The 23969-nt window shown below is 33.1% G+C and overlaps 1 protein-coding gene across 1 annotated transcript in view; it reads right to left on the reverse strand.

Annotated features, from left to right (window-relative positions):
• LOC140440075 (integrin alpha-PS5-like) overlaps positions 1-23969 on the reverse strand; it is a 77151-nt gene that overhangs the window by 36659 nt on the left and 16523 nt on the right. The window contains exons 3-11 of the mRNA XM_072530343.1: positions 19610-19686; positions 19419-19557; positions 14480-14562; positions 10306-10354; positions 10149-10244; positions 8274-8356; positions 7873-8058; positions 446-548; positions 39-233 (exon numbers count right to left, since the gene is read on the reverse strand). Of these exons, the coding sequence (XP_072386444.1) occupies positions 39-233; positions 446-548; positions 7873-8058; positions 8274-8356; positions 10149-10244; positions 10306-10354; positions 14480-14562; positions 19419-19557; positions 19610-19686 (1011 nt within the window). The remainder of the gene's footprint in view (positions 1-38; positions 234-445; positions 549-7872; positions 8059-8273; positions 8357-10148; positions 10245-10305; positions 10355-14479; positions 14563-19418; positions 19558-19609; positions 19687-23969) is intronic.

The following is a 23969-nucleotide window of genomic DNA, read 5'->3' on the forward strand; positions in this document are numbered from 1 at the left end:
ACAATTTATTAAGTGTGTCAAAATTAAATGAAACCTACCATTGTGACCGTTGCCATCTATATCATTTCCTCTTGAAATACCCATTCCAAAGCCTTTGACGTTAAGAGCAGGATTGGTAAACGTTGACGGAACTAGGCGCTGACCATAAACATTTTTAATACCATCACTGCTTCCCATAAATACATACACGGCTCCACTGCCATCGTCTTCAAAAGGAGCGGCAATTGCAACATCTGAAACGCAAAATTTCTTTCTATAAATAACATTTATTTAGTACAAATACAAAAATATAGTACACCTTCTTACAGAACGATACATATTTATTGTAAAAAAAATAGAAGACGTTTCATATTGCTTTGAAAAACATATGCGAGTTAAAATAAATTCTGTTATTTCAGTCAAAATAATTTTATTGTAAATAATAAATAAATAACTCCTTACATACCGTTGAATGAATCAAGATCTATATCTCCTAAAGCTACAATATTAGTTCCAAATCTAGCCCTTCTTCTTCCAGTTCCAACTAGTTTTATTGGAGTTCCAGCTGCCTGTAAAAATGCATTATATCAAACCTACGAACCGAGCTAAAGAGAGAGAAATTTCGTACATTTTTACTATTTGATATTACTTTCCATCGCCATTGACTAAAGTTCATTGTTTTAAATTCTTCCTCTACATCGTCTATGTACCTATGTACCTTGTGCTTTCTCTTGTCCTATTTTCTTGGAGTTTCCATCTCTGGATTACTTTTACAGCTCAATTATCTCGCATTTTTTATAAGTGGCCAAGCAAGTTTAGTCTTTGTGACTTTACACAACTAACGACATCTGCGTTCTGCATTAATTCATCCAGGTCATATTTCAAATCTTTGACTATTATCATTTGTATATTTATTTATATGTAATAAGAATCACTACCTTTATTCATTCATTCTCCATTCATACACATTCACACTCTATTCATCAGCAAGGAGACTCCCTGTCTCGTTCCAGGTAGCGCGTAGAAGACACTTATTGCTCCTAGTTCGGCATCATTCCCAGATGGGTATTTCCTCCTTCCTCACAGTCTGACTCACGCACTCTAACTCATACAGTGTGACCCACTTTTCTAGCTTCACCTTTCAGCATCATTCACTCTTACCTTTAGCGTTGGTCCAGCAGTATTTCTTCCTGTTCCTTTTTCTTGATCACTGTACGGATATAGCTGTGTATGTTAGTCCAAACTAATTTATTTTAAATCATTTTCTCAATCATTTCTCTCACTGTAACCAAATTCACACCTGTCTCTTTCTCCATTCTGTTCCTTTCCACTATCCATCTGCTGCAATCTAACATCGTATGTGTCACAGTGTCCGAGTATCCATAGTATAGGCATTCATCTGTATCAGCCTTTCCGATCCTATAGAGGTAGGATCCTGTGGCCACATCTTCCGTGTTGTTCCATTTTTTTGCCATCTTTTAACTGACCTTTCTCTTTCCTGTCTTCTCTCGGCCACAGTAAGGTTTGGACCTCTTCTCTCATAAAGCTCTTTTCTTTCCACCGCCAAAACAAGCAACGGAACACATCCAGTGATGGTCCATAAGGCTGCCGCAGACACAGTCCTGTAGGCCCATGCCACTCGCAACAGACTTGTTCTGTCTACTCGTGTTATGAGACTCCTATAGGCCGTTATCTCTACCACCTCGCTCCAGACTGGTGCCGCGTAGAGGACGATCGACTGTACAACACTGTGTAAGATCCTCCACCTTTCGGATTTATGTCCTCCAATGTTCGGCATCCTCCAACATGTACATCTAGATAGCACTGATGATGGAATAGTTATGCCGAAAACGTTCTATGATGTAGCCCGATAGGCTTTTTTTATTAATATACCTTTTATAGGGGAAATTTTTTTAGAATAGAAATTTATCTAATCATAACACTATTATTTTACGAGAACGATAACTTAATGTGATGGAGTATATGAGGCTTTGAAAGCAATTTTTTGCAGAACGGGATCTTGCAGTACTCCTGAATTCTGGTCTCTTGAACAGGGTCTCTTCTATTTCTAGACTCATGAGTTTGGAATAACTCATCAAACGTTTACGATTCCATCCGTCTTACCCAAGCCAGGAATGTTAATTTTGCGTAGTGTGGACTATCACACGAGAACAAACTCTCCCCAGAGAGAAAAGAAAATTGAAGCAACAACCTGGCAAATTAGTGCTGATAATACAAAAAAATAGTAAAAAGATTTCAGAAGGTTAAGACCCTACTTTAGGGCTGTAGTACCAGTGATGATGAAGACAAAGTAAAACCATACTATCAAATAGTTACATAATTACTAAAAAAATTTAAATCATAAAATTAGCGCTTGTACATTACCACAGAAAATACTAAAAACATGTATTCTTAATAGCCAAAATTAAGATAAATATATCCCACTAACTCGGTTAAAGTATTATCTGAACTATAAATAGGAAATTAGATCACTTAACATTGAATAGTTGATAGCGCAACCATAAGTGAATTTTTTGGCATAATAATATAGATAAGACCTATTTTAGTGGTTACACGAATATTCGGAAGACTCTGATAAAACATTTACTGGGCCACCTCTCACCTTAAAACGATTACATAATTTATCAATGTGGTAAACGATATAACAAGAAAACAAAAGGTGGGTATGAATAAAAAATTTCTATCATGCAGTCGAGAAAATAATATTTTAAATCTTCAAAATTCTTTAAAAAACTTTCAGGTATTTTCAGATTACACTTTCAAGACAATCCTTGGAAGTTTTTTGGAAATAGTTTTTAAACATATTTAAAAATCTTTTAATAAAGATTTTTTGGAATATAAACTGAAACCTGTCAAAACCTTTGTGGTTTATTATGTTACTATACCACAACGAACACATAAAAGTCTTTTGGTCTGCACGTCTATAACATATTGTAAAGACTAACTGTACAATATGTACGATTGTGCTGGCCACGGTAAAAGTGGAATATCCTTGATATGAAACTAATATTTTACTGTTACTGCCTGTAACGCAAATCAGGACCAGCAGCAGCTGCAAATGGAAGGACAACAGGTTCTCAGATACGATGTATATATTTATATTAATTTAAAATGCAATCCACAGAAACGAAAATAGTTTAAAAATTAAAAATTATTCCAGCCCACATCATAACTTGTAGATAAACAACCTGTAGATGACTGAGTCTCTCTTGTTGACCAGGTCCTCTCCAAACTCTTCCTCTTGTTGAATCAATGTGTATACAAAACCTAGCTTTATCTGTAAATAACACAACTCATTATTGTAAGCCCAATGCACATGTTGTCGTGTTTACCTTAATGTGAGTCCACGATTTCAATGACGTAATATGGAAATCCTCAATGGATGTCTAATGTGCAGGCTAGCTTTATTTAATCTATTCCTCAAAGGTTGGTCACATACTATAATGTTGTGGATATTTTTTAAGGCCCCACAAAAATTATGTGCAGTGATATGCACATTTCAACAAGCTAATACTACCACATACCGACCCTGTCGAGGAATACTTGCACGTTGCCGACCCCAATGTCTTTCAGCGATATAACCAGATTGTTTATATTACAAAATCACGCTCCGAGACACGTTAAAATGACGTGCAACACCAGAGTGTTAAGCACCAGCCTCACTCATACTCACAACACTTACCATTTGAACTTATACACATTTAATATCATTGACTGCTACATGTCTTTATAAGATGAACTGATGATGCTTTCTGAGTAGAAAGCGAAACGTCTTCAATAAATAGATGAAGTAGATCTTCTTTGTCTTTGATTTCTCCACTGTGACCGAAAAACCCACCACTCTTCGAGTGTTCCTTAATTATATATATATATATATATATATATATATATATATATATATATATATATATATATATATATATATATACAAACAACACAGTTTATTAGGGTTGCAGTCAGAAAATTGGCCGGGATGTTAATGAAATACTCTTATGACTTTTTGTCTAGCTTTCGGAATGGTTTTATTCCTTTTTCAAGACACTGTAATAAGAAAAAGTGTAAATATTTATAAAATATCACAAATCTTCAGTGCAACTTACTAGTCGTTGAGATTATTTATAAAAGCATATACACTCAACATTAATAACACACACATAAAATATAAAATAGTGGACAAAATACATTTTAAAATTCTTTAAAATTTAGGTAAAAATAGTAAAAATTTTGTTGTCATCTTTTACTGGTGTGTTTTAACTCTGGCACATAGAGAACAAAAAGAAAAAATCCTATGATTAAAAAGGAATTAGGTGTACTTAATATCATATTTCTTTTTAAGAAATACTAGAGGCCCATTTTAGGTGATTTTAATTTTTAAACCTGTCTTAATGGTATGCAACATGTTATGCATATAACTGTAATTTTGTGTAGGTACGGGTGCAGGTAGATATTAATTTTATTTTGGATGTTTTTCCAGTAAGTAACAATAAATGTTGCTCAGTTTATCTATGTCTGACTTTTTATTGATGCAAGATGTACTCGATTTTATGGAACACATTTCCAAGAAAACACGTTTTGAATGGTTCTATTCCTTTGCCAAAATACAGGAATCCTCGAAATTAAATTCATGTTTCAACGTTAATGCATGTTCTGTCAATGCACATGCATTTATTTTTTTGGTTTTTATATCGCTACGATGTGATATCACCCTACTGTGAAAATTACGAGATGATTCTCCTATATATATTTTGTTACAATTATTACACGGTATAGAATAAACAACATTCGATGACTCCTGTATTGTGAAAGGATCTTTTGTTTTTGTGTATAACTTCGATACCGTTTTCACATTTTTGGTTGTAATTTTTAAATCACTAACATTTTTGAAGATGTTCATTAGCTTCGGTGTCAAAACTGGAATGTAGGGTAGGCAACCATAAGTTATTTGAGATGGTATCACTGATGTGTTCTGTGTTAATGTCAATTGTCGGACCTCATTGTTATGAAAATTTTGGTTGTCAGAAAAATTCGAAGGAAAAGGAGAACCGAAAATGAGTTTATTTAACAGCCCTATAGGATAGGAGTTCTCTTGTAATATAGATCTCAGCTTTTTTAGTCCCTTGTCTCTGAACTCGATGTGTGACAAGTTGATAACCCTAGTTTTCAGGGCCAAAACCAAATTTGTTTTCATCTTGGATGGATGTTGAGAATGAAAGTTTATAAAACGGTTACTAAAACAAGGTTTACGATACCACTCCGTCCTTAGCATGCCATCATTGCCACGATGGATTAGCATGTCTAAAAAAGGAATCATATTATCAGCCTCTCTCTCAACCGTAAACTTTAGGTGTTCACATTGGGCGTTAAAAGTGTTTAACACATCAGTTACTTTGTTTTCAGGGACCGATAAAATCAAATCATCAACATATCGTTTAATACAAGGTATGTGAAAAGGTATCTTTTCTTTACACATTGTTATAAGTTCATCCAAAACAAAGTTACATAGTATGGGGGATATTTTGCTGCCCATTGGAGTGCCAAAGATTTGTTTAAAGAAATTGCCATTGAATAAAAAGATGTTAGAGTCAAATATAAATGTTAAAACTCTTATGAAATCATCTAAGCTGATCTTGGTATGCGGAGAGATGCTGTTTCAGTTATTTTTGATGCTGTTAAGAATAGCATCTAGTGGTAGGTTTGTAAACAGTGACACAACATCTAGACTAATCAGTATATAATTATTCGGAACTTTAACATTGTTAATGAAATTACTAAAAGTGAAAGAATCTCTAATATAGAATTCATTGGATTCGTTATAGGCAATTGTGAGGATATCTGTGAGGTGTTTAGCAAGTTTACTATTAGGAGCATCAATGGAAGAGACAATAGGTCTCATTGAAATAGTGGGTTTGTGAACTTTAGGCAGTGTATAAAACGCAATGTTGTGTCACTGTTTACAAACTTACCACTAGATGCTATTCTTAACAGCATCAAAAATAACTGGAACAGCATCTCTCCGCATACCAAGATCAGCTTAGATGATTTCATAAGAGTTTTAACATTTATATTTGACTCTAACATCTTTTTATTCAATGGCAATTTCTTTAAACAAATCTTTGGCACTCCAATGGGCAGCAAAATATCCCCCAAACTATGTAACTTTGTTTTGGATGAACTTATAACAATATGTAAAGAAAAGATACCTTTTCACATACCTTTTATTAAACGATATGTTGATGATTTGATTTTATCGGTCCCTGAAAACAAAGTAACTGATGTGTTAAACACTTTTAACGCCCAATGTGAACACCTAAAGTTTACGGTTGAGCTAAAGTTTACGGTTGAGAGAGAGGCTGATAATATGATTCCTTTTTTAGACATGCTAATCCATCGTGGCAATGATGGCATGCTAAGGACGGAGTGGTATCGTAAACCTTGTTTTAGTAACCGTTTTATAAACTTTCATTCTCAACATCCATCCAAGATGAAAACAAATTTGGTTTTGGCCCTGAAAACTAGGGTTATCAACTTGTCACACATCGAGTTCAGAGACAAGGGACTAAAAAAGCTGAGATCTATATTACAAGAGAACTCCTATCCTATAGGGCTGTTAAATAAACTCATTTTCGGTTCTCCTTTTCCTTCGAATTTTTCTGACAACCAAAATTTTCATAACAATGAGGTCCGACAATTGACATTAACACAGAACACATCAGTGATACCATCTCAAATAACTTATGGTTGCCTACCCTACATTCCAGTTTTGACACCGAAGCTAATGAACATCTTCAAAAATGTTAGTGATTTAAAAATTACAACCAAAAATGTGAAAACGGTATCGAAGTTATACACAAAAACAAAAGATCCTTTCACAATACAGGAGTCATCGAATGTTGTTTATTCTATACCGTGTAATAATTGTAACAAAATATATATAGGAGAATCATCTCGTAATTTTCACAGTAGGGTGATATCACATCGTAGCGATATAAAAACCAAAAAAATAAATGCATGTGCATTGACAGAACATGCATTAACGTTGAAACATGAATTTAATTTCGAGGATTCCTGTATTTTGGCAAAGGAATAGAACCATTCAAAACGTGTTTTCTTGGAAATGTGTTCCATAAAATCGAGTACATCTTGCATCAATAAAAAGTCAGACATAGATAAACTGAGCAACATTTATTGTTACTTACTGGAAAAACATCCAAAATAAAATTAATATCTACCTGCACCCGTACCTACACAAAATTACAGTTATATGCATAACATGTTGCATACCATTAAGACAGGTTTAAAAATTAAAATCACCTAAAATGGGCCTCTAGTATTTCTTAAAAAGAAATATGATATTAAGTACACCTAATTACTTTTTAATCATAGGATTTTTTCTTTTTGTTCTCTATGTGCCAGAGTTAAAACACACCAGTAAAAGATGACAACAAAATTTTTACTATTTTTACCTAAATTTTAAAGAATTTTAAAATGTATTTTGTCCACTATTTTATATTTTATGTGTGTGTTATTAATGTTGAGTGTATATGCTTTTATAAATAATCTCAACGACTAGTAAGTTGCACTGAAGATTTGTGATATTTTATAAATATTTACACTTTTTCTTATTACAGTGTCTTGAAAAAGGAATAAAACCATTCCGAAAGCTAGACAAAAAGTCATAAGAGTGTTTCATTAACATCCCGGCCAATTTTCTGACTGCAACCCTAATAAACTGTGTTGTTTTTTTATATTGACAGTCACTAATATCCAGTAATTCTTATATATATATATATATATATATATATATATATATATATATATATATATATATATATATATATATATATATATATATGCTTTTTCAGATTTACTTACATTTTTATAAAAGTAAACACAGCCTTCCTCAAAACTAGAACCGGCAGCCGTTGGAGCTCCAATAAAAAGATCATCTGCTCCGTCATCATTTACGTCGTATGCCAAGATAGCAGATCCAAAATATGCACCCATTTCATCTCCTTTGAAGCTTCTGTAGTTGACATTTTTATCATTAAAAAGTTTCACCTAAGACAGAAAATAAACATTATTACCATAATTTTGTAAGAAGCTATAGCTTTGTTAAGAATGTTTGTACATTAAACTTTAACGATTTTATTATAAAATAACTGTCCTTACTATTATATTATCGATCCTGCCCTTTCAAGAGATAGTGGAAATATTACATGTTACAGTTGTCTAGTGTTATTAGGACAATTTTTAATTGATGTTCATTTACTTACTTTTCCTAATAAACCTTCTGCCCTCGGGGCTCCGGCGTAGACAAAACTTGAATCTGTGTGAAAGCCGCGACCCACTTTGTAACCTAAAATAAAATGTTAAAAATGATTTAGTTTTGCGGAATATACAATACAAAATTATATAATTTATGAAAAACAAGCTATAAAATTTAATCTAATATGTTATATTTGTCTTTTCTGTTTCCCATTGCAGATACAGATTATATAACTATAAGCTTAATGAACCATACAGTAAAAATGGTCTTAAAATAAAATGTAACCGTGTGTAACACAAATTTGGATAATGACATATTATAATGTGAGATGCAGTTTGGATTCTGCAATGGACTTGGCATAAACAGGGGATTATTAAGTATAAACATGTTAATTAAACATTACCTAGATATTATAGATAGAGTCTGGCATGACGACCAATTAAAACTTCTAAAATAAAAACAAGTAGATACTAGAGATACCAAAATTATAAAAACCCTATTTGCGTATTCCGTTTAAATTGCCAACGCCAAGACAGAAAACCGATATACATAAAATATAAAGATTTAATGAAAAGTGCAACAGAGCTGTATACTTTCACCACTACTGTTTAGGGTGTATTTAGGGGTCATTAAGAGAAGAATTGCAAAGTAAAACAGCTGGAGTAGTAGTTAATGAAATTAGTATGAGCCACATACGATATGTAGATAACTGTCTACTGCCAGCATAAAGTGTAAACGACCTTCAGAAATGTTCCAAAAACTTGTATCTATTATGGTTTGTAACATTAATCTTAACAAGTCTAAAATTTTTAATCTTAAGCAAAAATTAAACCACAACATACAGGTAACAGTGATGCATTAGATCATAGGGCTAGTTTATAAAAATAAATACCTAGAAAGTTTAATCAAGGCCAACAATGATTACTCAATAGTGTTAAAATCGCGAATTGAAATAGCATGGACTGCTGTCATTAAAGTGAAACAATGATTTTGTAGCAAATCCATAAATTCTTCTTTAGTTAACCTCTCCTCTATGGAGGCTGGTAACCATCACAGCTTTTTTAACTTTTGAGATTGAAGCTGTAAACAAGTCGACGGAACTGCAATTATACCACTTTCTCAGATTATTGAGCCAGGAGATCCGTCTTCTTCCAATACTTCGTTTTCCCTGTATTTTTCCGTTCATTATGGTTTGTAGCAACACATATTTATCCCCTTTCATAACGTGGCCGAGATATTGTAACTTTCTTGTCTTAATCGTATTCATGATTTCCATTTCCTTTGTCATCTTTATGAGGACCTCAACATTTGTTATTCGGTCTACCCAACTTATTTTTAATATTCTTCGGTAGTTCCACATCTCGAATGCTTCAAGTCGATCGCTCACCTCTTTCTTTAAGGTCCAGGCCTCCACCCCATACAACAGCACCGAAAACGCATATGAACGTAATATTCTTATTTTGAGTTGCAAACTAAGGTCTCTACTGCATAATACTTTTCTCATCTTTCACATAGATAAAGACCTTTAAATCCGAATGATAGGGTGTTAGTTCTTAACTTAGCTGTCTTATTAAATCTCCAATATCTGGACCATGTGATGCGAGGAACAAGATTCAAGTCACTACAAATAATTATTTAAAGAAAAATAGTAGTAAAATGCAGGATGGGAGGAAACCTTTTCTTTAGAGCTACAGTTAACAAAATACAGTAGGTATATGGCAAATAGTAATAATGGTCACCAATATTTACAAGAACTCGGCCCTTAAAGCAAAAAAAATGAGAAAAAGAAAAAGAAGAGGAAGAAGAAGAAGAAAAAGAATAAGAACTAGAAGAAGAAGAAGATTGCTATAATAACGAGAAAAACGAAAAAAAAATAACTTACCTAAGTAACTATAGTTTTCGGTTATAACGGGACTAGCCTTATGTGGAATAACTGTGTAATCCGTCAATGTTTTTAACGACTGAGAAATAATGGCACCTTAAAAATAAACAAAATATGTAGTAATAATTAGGTTAACTCATTTTTTATATATACATACCATTCCAATTTTTAATGCCAGGAGCTCCTAGTAAAACTGAAGAGGTTTCCTAAAACACATGTTAAATATATTAGTAGTCTGTTTCGTCATTCTGTTTGACCCTATATGAGGTCAGCTTTCTTAATTACAACCAATACAACTAATAAAACTATAAGCATATGGGATGGTCCAAAAAGTTTTTGGTTTTTGAACTTAAACTGATATATACTGTAAAATACACAAAAACATACACATACAAAATTTAGAATTCGAGAAACACTATTAAAGTCGTGAATAATGATTAGCAGATTTGGATATATTGAATTCTCCATTTATTATATATACATATAAATAGTCGTAATGAATAAAAGACTGCTAGATGGAAATAAAACGAAGAGGTATAAAATTTTTCGACACAGTAGTGGCGAATAATTATTGATGTCTGTATAGTATTGGAAAACTCTATAGGATATACCAGGAACCAGATATCGTAAAACACATAAAGATAGGACGTCTGAGGTGGTTAGGCCATGTAATGCGGATGGAGCAAACCGACCCAGCTAGAAAAACGCTCCTTGATAGACCTATTGGTCAAAGAAGAAGAGGAAGACCCAGAACAAGATTCCTAGATAACATAGACCAAGATATGAGAAATATGGAAATACATGCTTGGCGGAGGAAGGCGATGGATAGGGACGACTGGAGAAAAATTCTTGGGGAGGCTAGGACCCACACAGGGTTGTAAAGCCAAAACGATGTATAGTATTGGATAAAGTTACAATTTTTAATATATCATAGACGATTTAACATAGCAAAATATTTTGTTTCTGGAAATAAATCATCATCATCATCAGTAGCACAACCCCTTCTGGGTCTTGGCCTCTTTAAAGATCTTCCTTCTTTTCGATTTATTATAAACTTTACCGAGAGAAGCCCTGTTCAGTTTACTAGTTCTCGCCCAAAAATGCTACGACCAACAGAAAGATATATTTATATGCTTTATAGACTTCGAAAAAGCATTTGATAGAGTAAGACACGACCTACTATTAGAACGTTTGCAAGAAGTCGGTTTAGATGGGAAAGACATCAAATTCTTAAAAAACTTGTACTGGAACCAAAACGCCAGAGTTAGGATCGAAGGTTCCACATCCGCAGAAGCAAAAATTAGGAGGGGAGTTAGACAGGGATGTGTTCTGTCGTCTCTGCGGTTTAATCTTTACTCCGAGTTTCTATTTAAAGAAGCATTGGAGGATTCCAAGGATGGAGTCAATGTCAATGGCGTAAATATCAACAGTATCAGATACGCCGATGATACAGTGTTAATTGCGGATTCCGACTTATTTGGTATGAAAATAAACATTAAAAAAACCAAAGTGATGTCAATCCGAATAAACCAAAACGTACCTCAACCTTGCACAATAAATGGGCACATTTTAGAACAGGTCAATAGATTTAAGTACCTGGGATGTTGGATCGATAGCAGCCTAAATCCTGATCTAGAAATAAGATCGAGAATAGAACAGGCCAGAAAATCTTTCGAAAAAATAAAAAAACTGCTTTGTGATTCTCGAATAAAACTCGAAATTCGACTACGTTTATCAAAATGCTACGTCTGGCCGACTCTTCTATATGCAGTTGAAACGTGGACCCTTAAAACATCAACCGTAAATAAATTGGAGGCCTTTGAAATGTGGATCTACCGGAGAATAATCAAAATTTCATGGACATCGCATACCTCAAACGAAGAAGTGCTGCATAGAATAGGCAAGGAAAGAGAACTTTTTAACACAGTAAAAGTTAGAAAAACATCATACCTAGGCCACATACTGAGAAATAATAAGTACCAATATGCCCAACTTATAGTGAAAGGAAAAATCGAGGAAAAGAGAGGCCTAGGAAGAAAAAGACTATCGTGGCTCAGAAACATCCGACAATGGACAGGGCTAAATTTTGAACAGCTAATAAGAACAGCTGGAGATAGAGAAGAGTTTAAAATTGTAGTAGCCAACCTCCATTGAGGAGAGGGCACTTTAAGAAGAAGAATATACTTTACGCTTCCAGCTGGTGCTTTTAAGGTTTTTAGGTTTTATTCTGGAATTTATACTCTATTTTGGTCTTCTTCTCATTGGTGCCCGACTTATCATTTTCTTAGATACTAGATGTTCCTGCATCCGTTCTACGTGGCCCATGTCGGATTTTATTTATGCATTGTATACTTCTAAGGTGTATCGTCTTCGTCATACATTATTTTCTCGCAATCCCTTGTATATATATCTTTAGGGATGCCGCAAGACAAGACAAGACGAGATTTCTAAAAAACTCGTCTTCTCTTGAAAAAATCTTGATATGCGTAGTCTTTTCTTGATCTCTAACCCGAAAATCTTGTCTTTTTTCAAAATTCTCCAAAACCTCGATACGCAATATGTTAACAATAAATTTGGCAATATCGATTGCATTAATTATGTATGTAAATATTATTACAATTGTTTCATTATGATTTAATTAAAAAATATACAGGGTGAAAATTAATGACTGCTCACCACTTTTCATACCAATATTAATCCCCTTTATAGACGTATCTTTCTCAATATTCTCTAACAAAGTATTCTATAATCTTTCTCTCCTACTTCTTCTAGACTTAACTCGGAAGTTCTTTATTATTATTGCAATGCTGAACGCAAAAAAGTTTGAAGTACTCTGGTTTTAATATTATGTAAACGCCAAGATTTAAATAAGGCAGATTAGTTTTGGTGTCCGAAGGAGACAATTATTTTAGAGAGTAGTCCTTTAAGTACAGCTTAGAGTTTATAACTCGTATTAATGACTTTTATTAATGGGTTGTATCCAAGTATCCAGAGGCTGCCTACATTTTCAAATCATTGGTACCTCTCCTGTTTAATTGTTTCTTTGGTTTGAATTATCTATGCCTTTTTTTGAAGAACGCTTCACGACACATGAGCTGGAGTTTGCGATACAAATTTGGACTGCACATCAAGCAAGCCAGAATTTAATTCCAAACTTAGCGGTTTATTGGCCATGCACTGGGTAAAACATCCTGCCTTCGCGGATAAAATCTGTTCGCCGATAGGTATATTTTGGCCTGGTGTATAGCATAATATACAATTCTCTATAAATGGGTTCTTTAATTCTGATGCAATTGCAAGTTAATCTGTTGAAACTTCTCATATTAAAACGGAAAAACCTCATTATGTGTGTAAATCTGTTTGTAGACATCGTCTCTTTAAAAATTTTTGGATATGTACCAAAATGTACCAAATCACAGCATCTTTATGCTAACATTTCATTCTGTATACGCTCTTCTAGCACACAGTTAGGATATAAATGTTTCGATTTATTTAATCGAAATTTGCCAATTTTTATCTTTTAGTTGCCTATTCAGCAACAGTACATGATTTTATGGTATAAAATATGCGTTTATCAATCCACAACCACGATGTACTAGTTGCGGAATCTCCACTAATCCGTTTCTTAGCATGGGGCGTTGGTCCAGCAGCTTCCTTCAGAACATTTTGAGTGGTAAGTCTTCCTAAAATAAACAAGATACATTACTCTTTAGGTATATTGGTATTCATATATATACTTGGTAATCCTTCCTAAAGGGGTATTAGAAACTGTATTTGAAGTTGAAGCAGAAGTACTGGGCAGTTCCTCATTCTCAACTTCATTTTCAGAATCGCTATCCAATGAATATTCTTGATCAAGTTTATGCTCATCATCTTCATTATCGGATACATCTTCATCACATAACTCTACTTCAGATTCATTATCTGACAAATTCTGTAAACCCCCCAATCAGATCCTGCTCTGTCAAATGTCTACGAGACATGATAATAGCAGAAAGGGGCAAATGATAATAAAAAGTCAAAATACAGATTAAACGCACACTTGCAAAGAGCACACTCGAACTAACTAACGATTTTCGATGCATTTTATACAGAAAATATGTAAAAACTTTCCAGAATAGTAGAATAAGCCGTCATAAGGACTGCATTTTTCTAGAAAGACATCATCATTCCTGTAAAAGAGAAGTTCCTCAAATAGATCTACGAAAAGTCCAAAATTTTCAAGTTTCTAAAATAACTATGTCAAAAATAAAAAGGGATCAAAATGACCGCTCTAGTGCTTCTAGTATTAACTAAAATCTAAAATAAATACATAATAATGTAGTACTCACTCTGCTAAAAAATAAATCAATTCCAGCTTGTCCAAAAGCATTGTCATAATAGTACTCCCCTCGTCCTACCCTTCCAACTGGATCTAAATTGTACAATAAAATACTTTATTAAATTTATAAGCTTTGAATACTTAAAAAGCGGCTGTAAATTATTTTTAGAAACGTGAGCATAGAATTTGTTTAAATAGTTATTTTCTAATATTAGCTCTCCTTATCTTATCTCCCAATAGCCCCATGCACGATGCATTTAAAAGTGAATTTGAACGAGAATAACAATTCGATGCTTTGAGTCAATTCGTACAAAGTAAGGTTCCTCTTTTAAATACAACAACAAAAAATAGCTTACCATACAATAATTAATGCAATATATGTTGGTAATAAAGGATTTTTTTCTTGATGCACCCGGCGGAACTGGTAAGACGTTCTTGATTTCATTAATTTTAAATACAGTTCGGGCACAAAGTAAAATAGCACTGGAAGTAGCATCGTGTGGTATCGCTGCTACATTGTTAGAAGGTCGAAGAACCGCTCATTCTGCTCTGAAATTGCTGTTGAATTTACACAATTTATAGATGAACCAACATGTGATATATCCAAAACATCAGTAATGGCGAAAGTGCTACACAATTGTAAACTAATAATTTGGGATGAGTATACAATGACGCACAAACGAGCTTTACAGACCCTCGATCATATATTAAATGATTTGGGTAGTAATCAAACTTATTCAAAGGTGTGATGATTCTACTAGCTGAAGACTTTCGGTGTCTCCAGCTAGTAGTTTTAGCTTGAGTGCTTGCTAATTACGGAGAAGACCTTCAAAATCTAATGAACAAAATAAAACAGACTTGTGATCAGTATGGATAAAAACTCAACGTTAAGAAAACTAAATATATGATAGTTAGCAAACAAAATTATATACAGGATGACGGTATAAAATTTGGAGATGCCACACTGGACAGAGTAGAGAAACTCGTGTATCTCGGCAGTAATATCAATGAGAGCTGGAATCCAACCGCAGAAATTAAAAGCCGAATAGAACAAGCCCGAGCTGCCTTTGTAAAAATGAGAAACGTACTTTGCAGTCATGATCTTAGCATTGATCTTAGAGTTCGAATGACATCTTGCTACATCTTTCCTATCCTGCTGTATGGAGTGGAAGCGTGGACTCTAACTGAGGCTATCCTTAGACGCTTGACAGCCTTTGAGATGTGGGTATACAGACGACTACTGAAAATAAGCTGGGTCGACAGAGAAATGAGGAGGTCCTTAGACGGCTGAACCAAACAACACAACTGGTCAACATAATAAAGAAACGCAAGCTGGAATACTTCGGTCACATTATGAGACACCCTGAAAAATATGATCTTTTACATCTGATCATTCAGGGAAAGATCCAAGGTAATCGTGGTCCTGGTAGAAGAACATCATGAAGAACATTTCATTTCCACCAAATTTTTATCAATTCACAATGTTAAAGGAATTATTAATATTAAAATTGTTTCCAAATATTGATGTGAATTATCAAAACTATGCTTGGCTGAGCAAAAGAGCCATTTTAGCTGCAAAAAATAAGGATATAGATGATTTAAATATAAAAATTCAGGGTCAAATTAATTGACAACTGCACTTATGGAAGTCAATAGATTTAATTACCAATACAAATGAAGTAGTTAATTATTCAACTGAATTCCTAAATTCATTAAATTTGCCGGGAGTACCGCCACATAATTTACAGCTTAAAGTTGAGTCTGTGATAATTATGTTACCCAATCTGAATAAACCAAAATTTTGCAACATAACAAAACTCGCTCTTAAAAAAATCATAAAAACTTGACAAAAGCTACTATAACGATAAAAAAGTTTAAAGGTGAGGATATGCTTATTCCAAGAATATCACCAATGCTAACTGACACTCCAATTTCCAGTGCGCCTAACAGTCGCAATGCTTATTACTAGACTTAGGCAAATATGCAAATTGCATATTTTGCATATCATGCATAAAAAATGCAAAAATGTCAAATTTTGCATATTTTTATAAAAGTGAGCATAAAGTGCATATAATTTGAAAATTTGGTGTTAACTATATATTTTTATATTCAAACTTACAGATAGCATGAAAATGCCAATATTTAATTTTGTTTTATAATCACTTGGTATTCCAATTCTTGGTATAGTAACTAATAAAAGACAGCGGCTTATAGGTTTGTCACGTTTTGTCCTAGAATTAAGGGTTTGTGTTTGCCAGTTTATGTCTCTAGGTAAAAATTTTTATTTTTACCTAATTTAAGTAACTGACGGTCAGTTTCACTTGGTTTTACTTTTGTTGTAAAATTGGAGGTGTAAACAACGTGTATTTCTAATTGTGAATACTTATTGTGCTTTGAAAATGCCGAAAATAAGCAATGTTTCAACTTGGATAGAACCTTACAAAGAGCTATCTATGGAATTGGATAAAGTTTATTGCTCATGTTGTGGCAAAACCGTAAGTACACACGTATTATTTTTTATTTTATTTTAAAAATTTACACAATGGTTCAAACAAAGATTTTAAAATTGGAGATTATGTTTAAGAAAAGTACGGACACAAGACTAGTTCGTAATAAATCGATGTTTTTTTTTTCAAGCATTATTTAAACTGCTTGCGATAAAAAATAGGATACCTATCTAAAATTCAAATCATTTAATAGTCTACTGAAAGGTCGCTAACATTTTTTAATCTAACAATAGCATAGTTTGCTTTAATTTGGCTAAAAACAAAAACGTATCATACATTGGACTTAATTAATTAAGTGCTTTTAATTTATGCTCAGAGTATTTTTTCTTTGAATGTAAACAGAAAGGACCAATAGCCTCTTGTAAATATTTGGGGGTTCTTCCTTCTTGCACACTCATTTCTTGACATTTTCAAGATTACTACACCGATTTTTATTTGATTTAATTTAATTATTTTAATTGTTATGCAAAAACGGTTCATTTTTAGTTTATTTCTTCAATCTTAGATTATAAAAATGGGTGCAACTATAGAATATTTATATTATTTTTTAGATTTCATCTGAAAAAAAATTTCAAATAGATCAGCATGTCAGAACCGCGAAACATTTCTAAAAAAGCTAAAAAGTAAAAACCACATCCGGTGAAAAATATCAACCTTTAGTGTCCAAGTGCTTTCAGTCAAGTTCCAAAAAACAAACCGAACAAGTATCATAGTATCTTCTTATATACCACTCTCAAAATTATCTAATGAAAATTTTAGTTCTTTTTAAAAAAAAATATTGCAAACAATAAATTCCCAGTGAACGAAATCTAAAGAGAAATAATGTCAATTTGTTATACTCTTCAGTTATCAACAACATAAAAGTCGAAATAGGTAATAATTACTTTTACATAATATGTGTGGACGAGACCACTGACTCGTCAGGAAGATACATTGTGCACTTATTGATTGGTGTACTTAGCGATGAAACCTTTCCAAAATCGTATTTAGTTTCCTGTAAGCAAGTGGAAAAAACCAACGCTCTAACAGTATCCCGGTTTCTACAAGAAGCATTAGCGAACTTTTTTCTTCCTGCTGCTGTGCCTAATGATAAATTCTTGCTTATTTTATCTGATATTGCATCATATATGGTGAAAACAGGACAAAATTTAAAAATATTTTATCCAAACTTCATACATGTCATTTGTTTAGCGCATGAAATAAACAGAGTTGCGGAGGAAGTAAACAAAAAATTTCCACTAGTTAACAGTTAAATAGCGAGCGTCAAAAAGGTATTCCTGAAATCACCTGTAAGAATAACAATGTTACAGAGATATGCTTCCTGCTGTTCCACTGCCAACGCAACCTATTTTAACACGTTGGGGAGCATGGTTGGAAGCAGCTAATTTCTATGCTGATCATTTTGTTGATTTAAAAAAAAATAATTAACCTTTTAACGGATGATAGTTGTCAATCTTTATTGGAAGCTAAGCAAGCCTTCCAAAATAACATCATCCAACAGCAACTGTCATTCGTAAAATCAAATTATAGTTTTGTCGAGAAAACTATAACTCAATTAGAATTCTCCAAATTATCATTGTTAGAGAATACAGTTTTAATAAAAGAATTTGAGTCATTGTGTCAAAACGTTAAAGGTACTAATGGAAAGGAAATTTTTCAAAAATTTAAAGTAACCATGGAAAAAATAGTGGTTACCAGGTTCTTTCTGAAATGGTTCAAATACTAGCTGGGACATTTTCCGAACCACTTAATTTAGAACCATCTATTTATAGTAAATTTGAAAAAAAGTTTTTCGGTTTACTAATATGTTATGTATTCAGATAGAATCCATAAGTTTTTATTAGAAAATTTTGAACATCATTTGATAATCTATTGTTTCCACAATTAAAAATAATATTTATATGTTAAATTAATTGTATATGCTATGTATTCATAATATTGTAAGTATTTTTGTAAATTAAAAAATATTGTAAATACTTTTTATTACATGCATATTTTCTAGATAAATATGCATATTTTGCATAAAATACTGCATATTTATGCGCATATTTCGTACTTTTTTACTTGCATATTTGCCTAAGTCTACTTATTACTAAAGCGCAAGATCAATCATTAGAAGTTTGTGGAATAAACCTTGAGCTGCCATGTTTTGCAGTTATGTGCAGTTATACGTTGCGTGCTCGAGAGTCGAAAAACCATCAACAATATTGTTGTTTCTCCGAAAGGAAAAACGAAACATATTGTACCTTACAATACATTAAAATTATTACTAAAATCATAGATTTTAGACGGTATAGACAACAAAAAAATGACGGTACGAAGTTTGCCGGATCGCCTAGTTGTTAATATAACTATTATCGATAATTATGATTAACTTCCCTTACAATTTTCTTTTGCATACTCATTATTAACAACTTTAATAACATAATATAAAAAACTTACTCTCTCTCCTTAAAGGCATCAGTTCGGTGTATCCCCCTTCAGTAATCGAAGAGTTTCTTTTAAAAAAACACGATCCCTTTAAAAAGTAATTTAGACTTGGTCCTCTTCCTACTGGCAATACTTTCCGCGGAGCACATGCCTACAAAATTTGCAATTAAAACAATTTTTGAAACACCTGGTTAATTACTTACAATAAAAGCTTTGCCAGATTCATCGTTGCCATCAAGTGAAGAACCAAGAAAGTTACCGTTGAAAGTGCCATTGTTACCTGAAAGAATTTATGTTTATACATTGTAGTGTAATGGATAGCTTACAAAAGCGATCGTACTTATCAATTACTTAGCGATCAAAAACAAAAAATATAAACTGTTCTAAAGCTATTTGCTTGTGGCATCTTAATGCAATATCTTCTTCTTCTTCAAGTGCCATCTCCGCGGCGGAGGTCGGCAATCATCATAGCTATTCGAACTTTTGAGACGGCTGCTCTGAAAAGTTCATTTGATGTACATCCGTACCACTCTCTCAGGTTGCGCAGCCATGACATTCTACGCCTCCCTATGCTTCCCTTTCCTTGGATCTTTCCCTGCATGATCAGTTGGAGCAAGGTGTATTTCTCTCCACGTGTAATATGTCCGAGATATTCCAATTTTTTTGTTTTTATTGAATTTAAAATTTCCATTTCTTTGTTCATCCTTCTCAGACCCTCTTTGTTTGTGACGTGTTCTGTCCATGATATGTTCAGAATTCTTCTGTACACCCACAGCTCAAATGATTCCAGTTTTTTCATTGATGTAGCATTCAAGGTCCAAGATTCCATTCCATAAAATAAGGTCGAAAAAACATAGCACCTCGCCAACCTAACTCTTAGTTTCAGTTTTAAATCCCTGGTACATAGAACTCTTCTCATTTTGTTGAAATTTGCTCTAGCCTTTTCTATTCTTATTTTTATCTCCTGATTGTAATCATTTGTGGAGTTAATCATTGTTCCCAGGTATGCATATTTGTCCACTTGTTCGACGTTGGTTTCGTTTATTAGAAGATTCTCGTTATTTCTTTGAGTTTTCGATATTCTCATAAATTTCATCTTCTTGACATTCATTGTTAGACCATACTCTTTTCCATACTCTGCTATTCTGGTCACCAGTCTCTGAAGATCTTCAATGTTTTCGGCTAAAATCACAGTGTCGTCCGCATATCTAATGTTGTTAATGGGAACTCCATTTACCTTTATTCCAGCTGTTTCACCCTCAAGAGCTTTTTTCAGGACCTCTTCGGAGTAGGCGTTGAAAAGAATTGGCGACAATAATGCAATATACATAATAATTAAATACATAATAATTTAGTAAACATTGAATGTTTTGTATTTTGAGAATGATTTCCGAAGTGAAAATCGAAACGTCAGATATAAACTTATTTTCAAGTTAGATTTTGGCTGATTCCCAACAAAAATAGTATATTTCAATAAGACGCCACAAGAAAATAGCTTCAGAATAATACTAAGAAACCGGTATGGGCCTTGCGTCATTCAAAATTTTAGGAGATTGAAAATTGTATGCAAAAAACTGGCTCATTGTTAAATTTTATTAAATTTTTACGAATACGTAGGGATAATACCTTAATACAAAAGGGTTTGGAGTTACGTCAAGCATATTCAAGCAGGAGGTTACAAAAAATTTTACACAGAGCCAGTTTATCTATAACCTCAGAAAGTTACGATGTATGGTATTTTGAGAACGATTTTCGAAGTGGAAATCGAAACGTTAAAAATAAACTTATTTTAAAGTTAAATTGTGCCTTATTCCCAACAAAAGTAAATTGCATTGGAAAGTATACCTTGGATACATATTAAAATTCACTTATAGGTTTTGCTTATATTTATTTGACAGTAAAGTTAATTTTTCATATTAGGAACGGTTTGAATAAAAAGAAGTCAGGCCAAAATATTGGGTAGAACGCGTATGAACCAAAACTTTGGTCAACGGTACAAAGCGACTACTCAGAACTAAAAAATGAGCTACATAAAACAAAAAATACGAGAAACGGACATAAGTGGCAAGACGAATCAAGTAAGAAAATTATTTAGGGAGGTGAAGACAGTCAGACAAGGTGGTACTATTGGGGTAACACAAGCTATCAGAAATGAGGCAGGTTAACTAATATTGATAGAAACAGAAATCGCCGAAGGATGGATGGATAGAATACTTTCTGAATTTACTAAATATTGAAAGTGAGATGAAAGTAGCAGTAGCATTCTATTCGACATACGTGAAAATACCAGCACAAATACTTTAACAAATAAAAAATGCAAAAGCATCTCTTAAAGATCACAGAGCTCCAATAAATTATTTTATAGATAAAGAATTGATAAAAAAAGAAGAAAACGTTCTACTGAAAAATTACATTATTTTGAAAGTATAGCAACAAGGACAGAAAAAGCCTAGGGAATGGAAAGTGAGGTTATAAACCCTATTAATTTTACAAATTTCCAATCGTCAATAGAACCACGTGTATGCCAAACAGGGTCGTACTGATATACAACCTATGTATCATATGATTTTTAAAAATATTTACTTTTGAAACTGAGCTAGTGTAAGAATTTCTTGAAATTTAATCATTATATCACAATTAAACTAAACTCTAAAAAATAACACGACCAGTAAATAACTTAACAATAACTAATAACATAAATATAACACAATATATTAACTTAAAAATCAACACGATACAATTTGAATTTAAAATGCTCGCAAGTTGGAATCTGTAACATGAGAATCTGGCTGGCTTAAGGTAATAAATTATATTTAATAGCCTCTTGACGAATGAGACGGCGAATATCAACACGTGCTCATATTTACTGATGAGAATTTGCTAAATGAATGTACTTTAATACCCATATATAAGAAGGGAGATAAAGAGCAGTTTCGAAAAAAACGTTTTAATACCCCTATATAAGAAAGGAGATAAAGAGCAGTCTCGAAACTGTAGAGGAATATGGCTTATTAATACAGCACACAAAGTTTTACCAAGTAGTTTGCTAAAGAGGTTCCCTCACTATTCGGAAGATATTCTAGGCGACTCCCAATACTGCTTCCATGCTGATAGGTCGACCAGAGATCAAATATTTACAATCCGTCAAATATTAGAAAGAAAAAAAAACTAAAAACTGGGAATCCAACTGAGATGTAAGATGTAGATTAAAATTTCGAAGATTTCTAGCTAGCATATGATTATGTAAAAAGAAGCAGAATATGGCTAACAATGCTAGAAATTGAAATACCAAGAAAATTAATTAAGCTTACTTAAATAAGTGCGAGAGACTTAGAGAGAAAACAGAGAACATCGATGCTGTTAAGTATAACATTCTGATTTAAACAAGGACACTCATGAAGCTAGGCACGTGGAATGCTAAGTCCATACACGAAGTAAAAAAGTCCATAATATTTTATAGCTGATAATATGATTTAACATACACATATTAGAAATGTGTGAGATCAAATGACCCAATTCAGCTGATATATTACTAAGTCAAGCAAAGATATACTATTCTGGTAATGACAGTGACAAAATCACTGGAAATTATTAGTGATATTAGTAGACAAGTCCACCCAGTTTTTTGTGGCTAGTTGGCTACCCATCTCAAAAAGAGTTAGGATGGTAACATTTAAATTAGCCCAGTCTTCCTTGTCTTAAGTTTTTTTATTCATTTAACGAATGTTCTCGACAATTCTGACATATTCGTTTTGATCTTGTGTAACTCTGAAAAGTGTCTGAGCGTCAAGGTTGCTCCATACCCTTATATTCTTTAGTCACGAGTATTTCTTTCTCCCGATACCTCTTGTTCCAATACTTCCTACATAACCAATTTTAAACATTTATACTTGAAATTCCTAAATATGTGACCAAGGTAGGCTACTTTCCTTCGCTTCATTGTTTGCAGCAGTTCTCTTTAGTAATACTTTTGCCCAGTCTAAAGTCAATCTTATTCAAGTATATGCTTCCACCGCAGATATACCGAATGAGGAGTTAGAGAGTTTTACAATGAATTAACGAATTAGAACAAGCATTACCAAGACCTAATTTAGAGACGTTATAATAGTAATGATAGATCTAAATGCAAAAATCGGTAGGCGAATTGAATGAGATTTTATTAAAAACTTTGGACTGGGGACTCTTAACGAAAGAAAAGATAGACTGGCTTAATTCTGTCAAAAGAACAATTTTATGTTGCAAATTCTTACTATGATCTGCCGACCAGAAGATTCTACAAATGAAAATCTCTAGCAAATATCTCTCTAACAAAAATAACGTTATTAGAAATCAAATTAGGTAACTTCTCATCTGCAAAAGATACCTTCTTCTTCTTGTAGTTCCTTCTCCTATCGGAGGTTGGCTATCATCACAGCTATCCGTACCTTAATGGCGGCTGCTCTAAAAATATCTACTGAGCTGCAACTATACCAAAAGATACCAGATTCCCATAAAATCAGTTAAAACATACCCTGGAAAGATTCACTTTTCAGTCTGCAGCAAAGACTAAAACTTGTAAGAGGT

Source organism: Diabrotica undecimpunctata, chromosome 4 (assembly GCF_040954645.1).
Source record: "Diabrotica undecimpunctata isolate CICGRU chromosome 4, icDiaUnde3, whole genome shotgun sequence".
Classification (NCBI taxonomy): domain Eukaryota; kingdom Metazoa; phylum Arthropoda; class Insecta; order Coleoptera; family Chrysomelidae; genus Diabrotica; species Diabrotica undecimpunctata.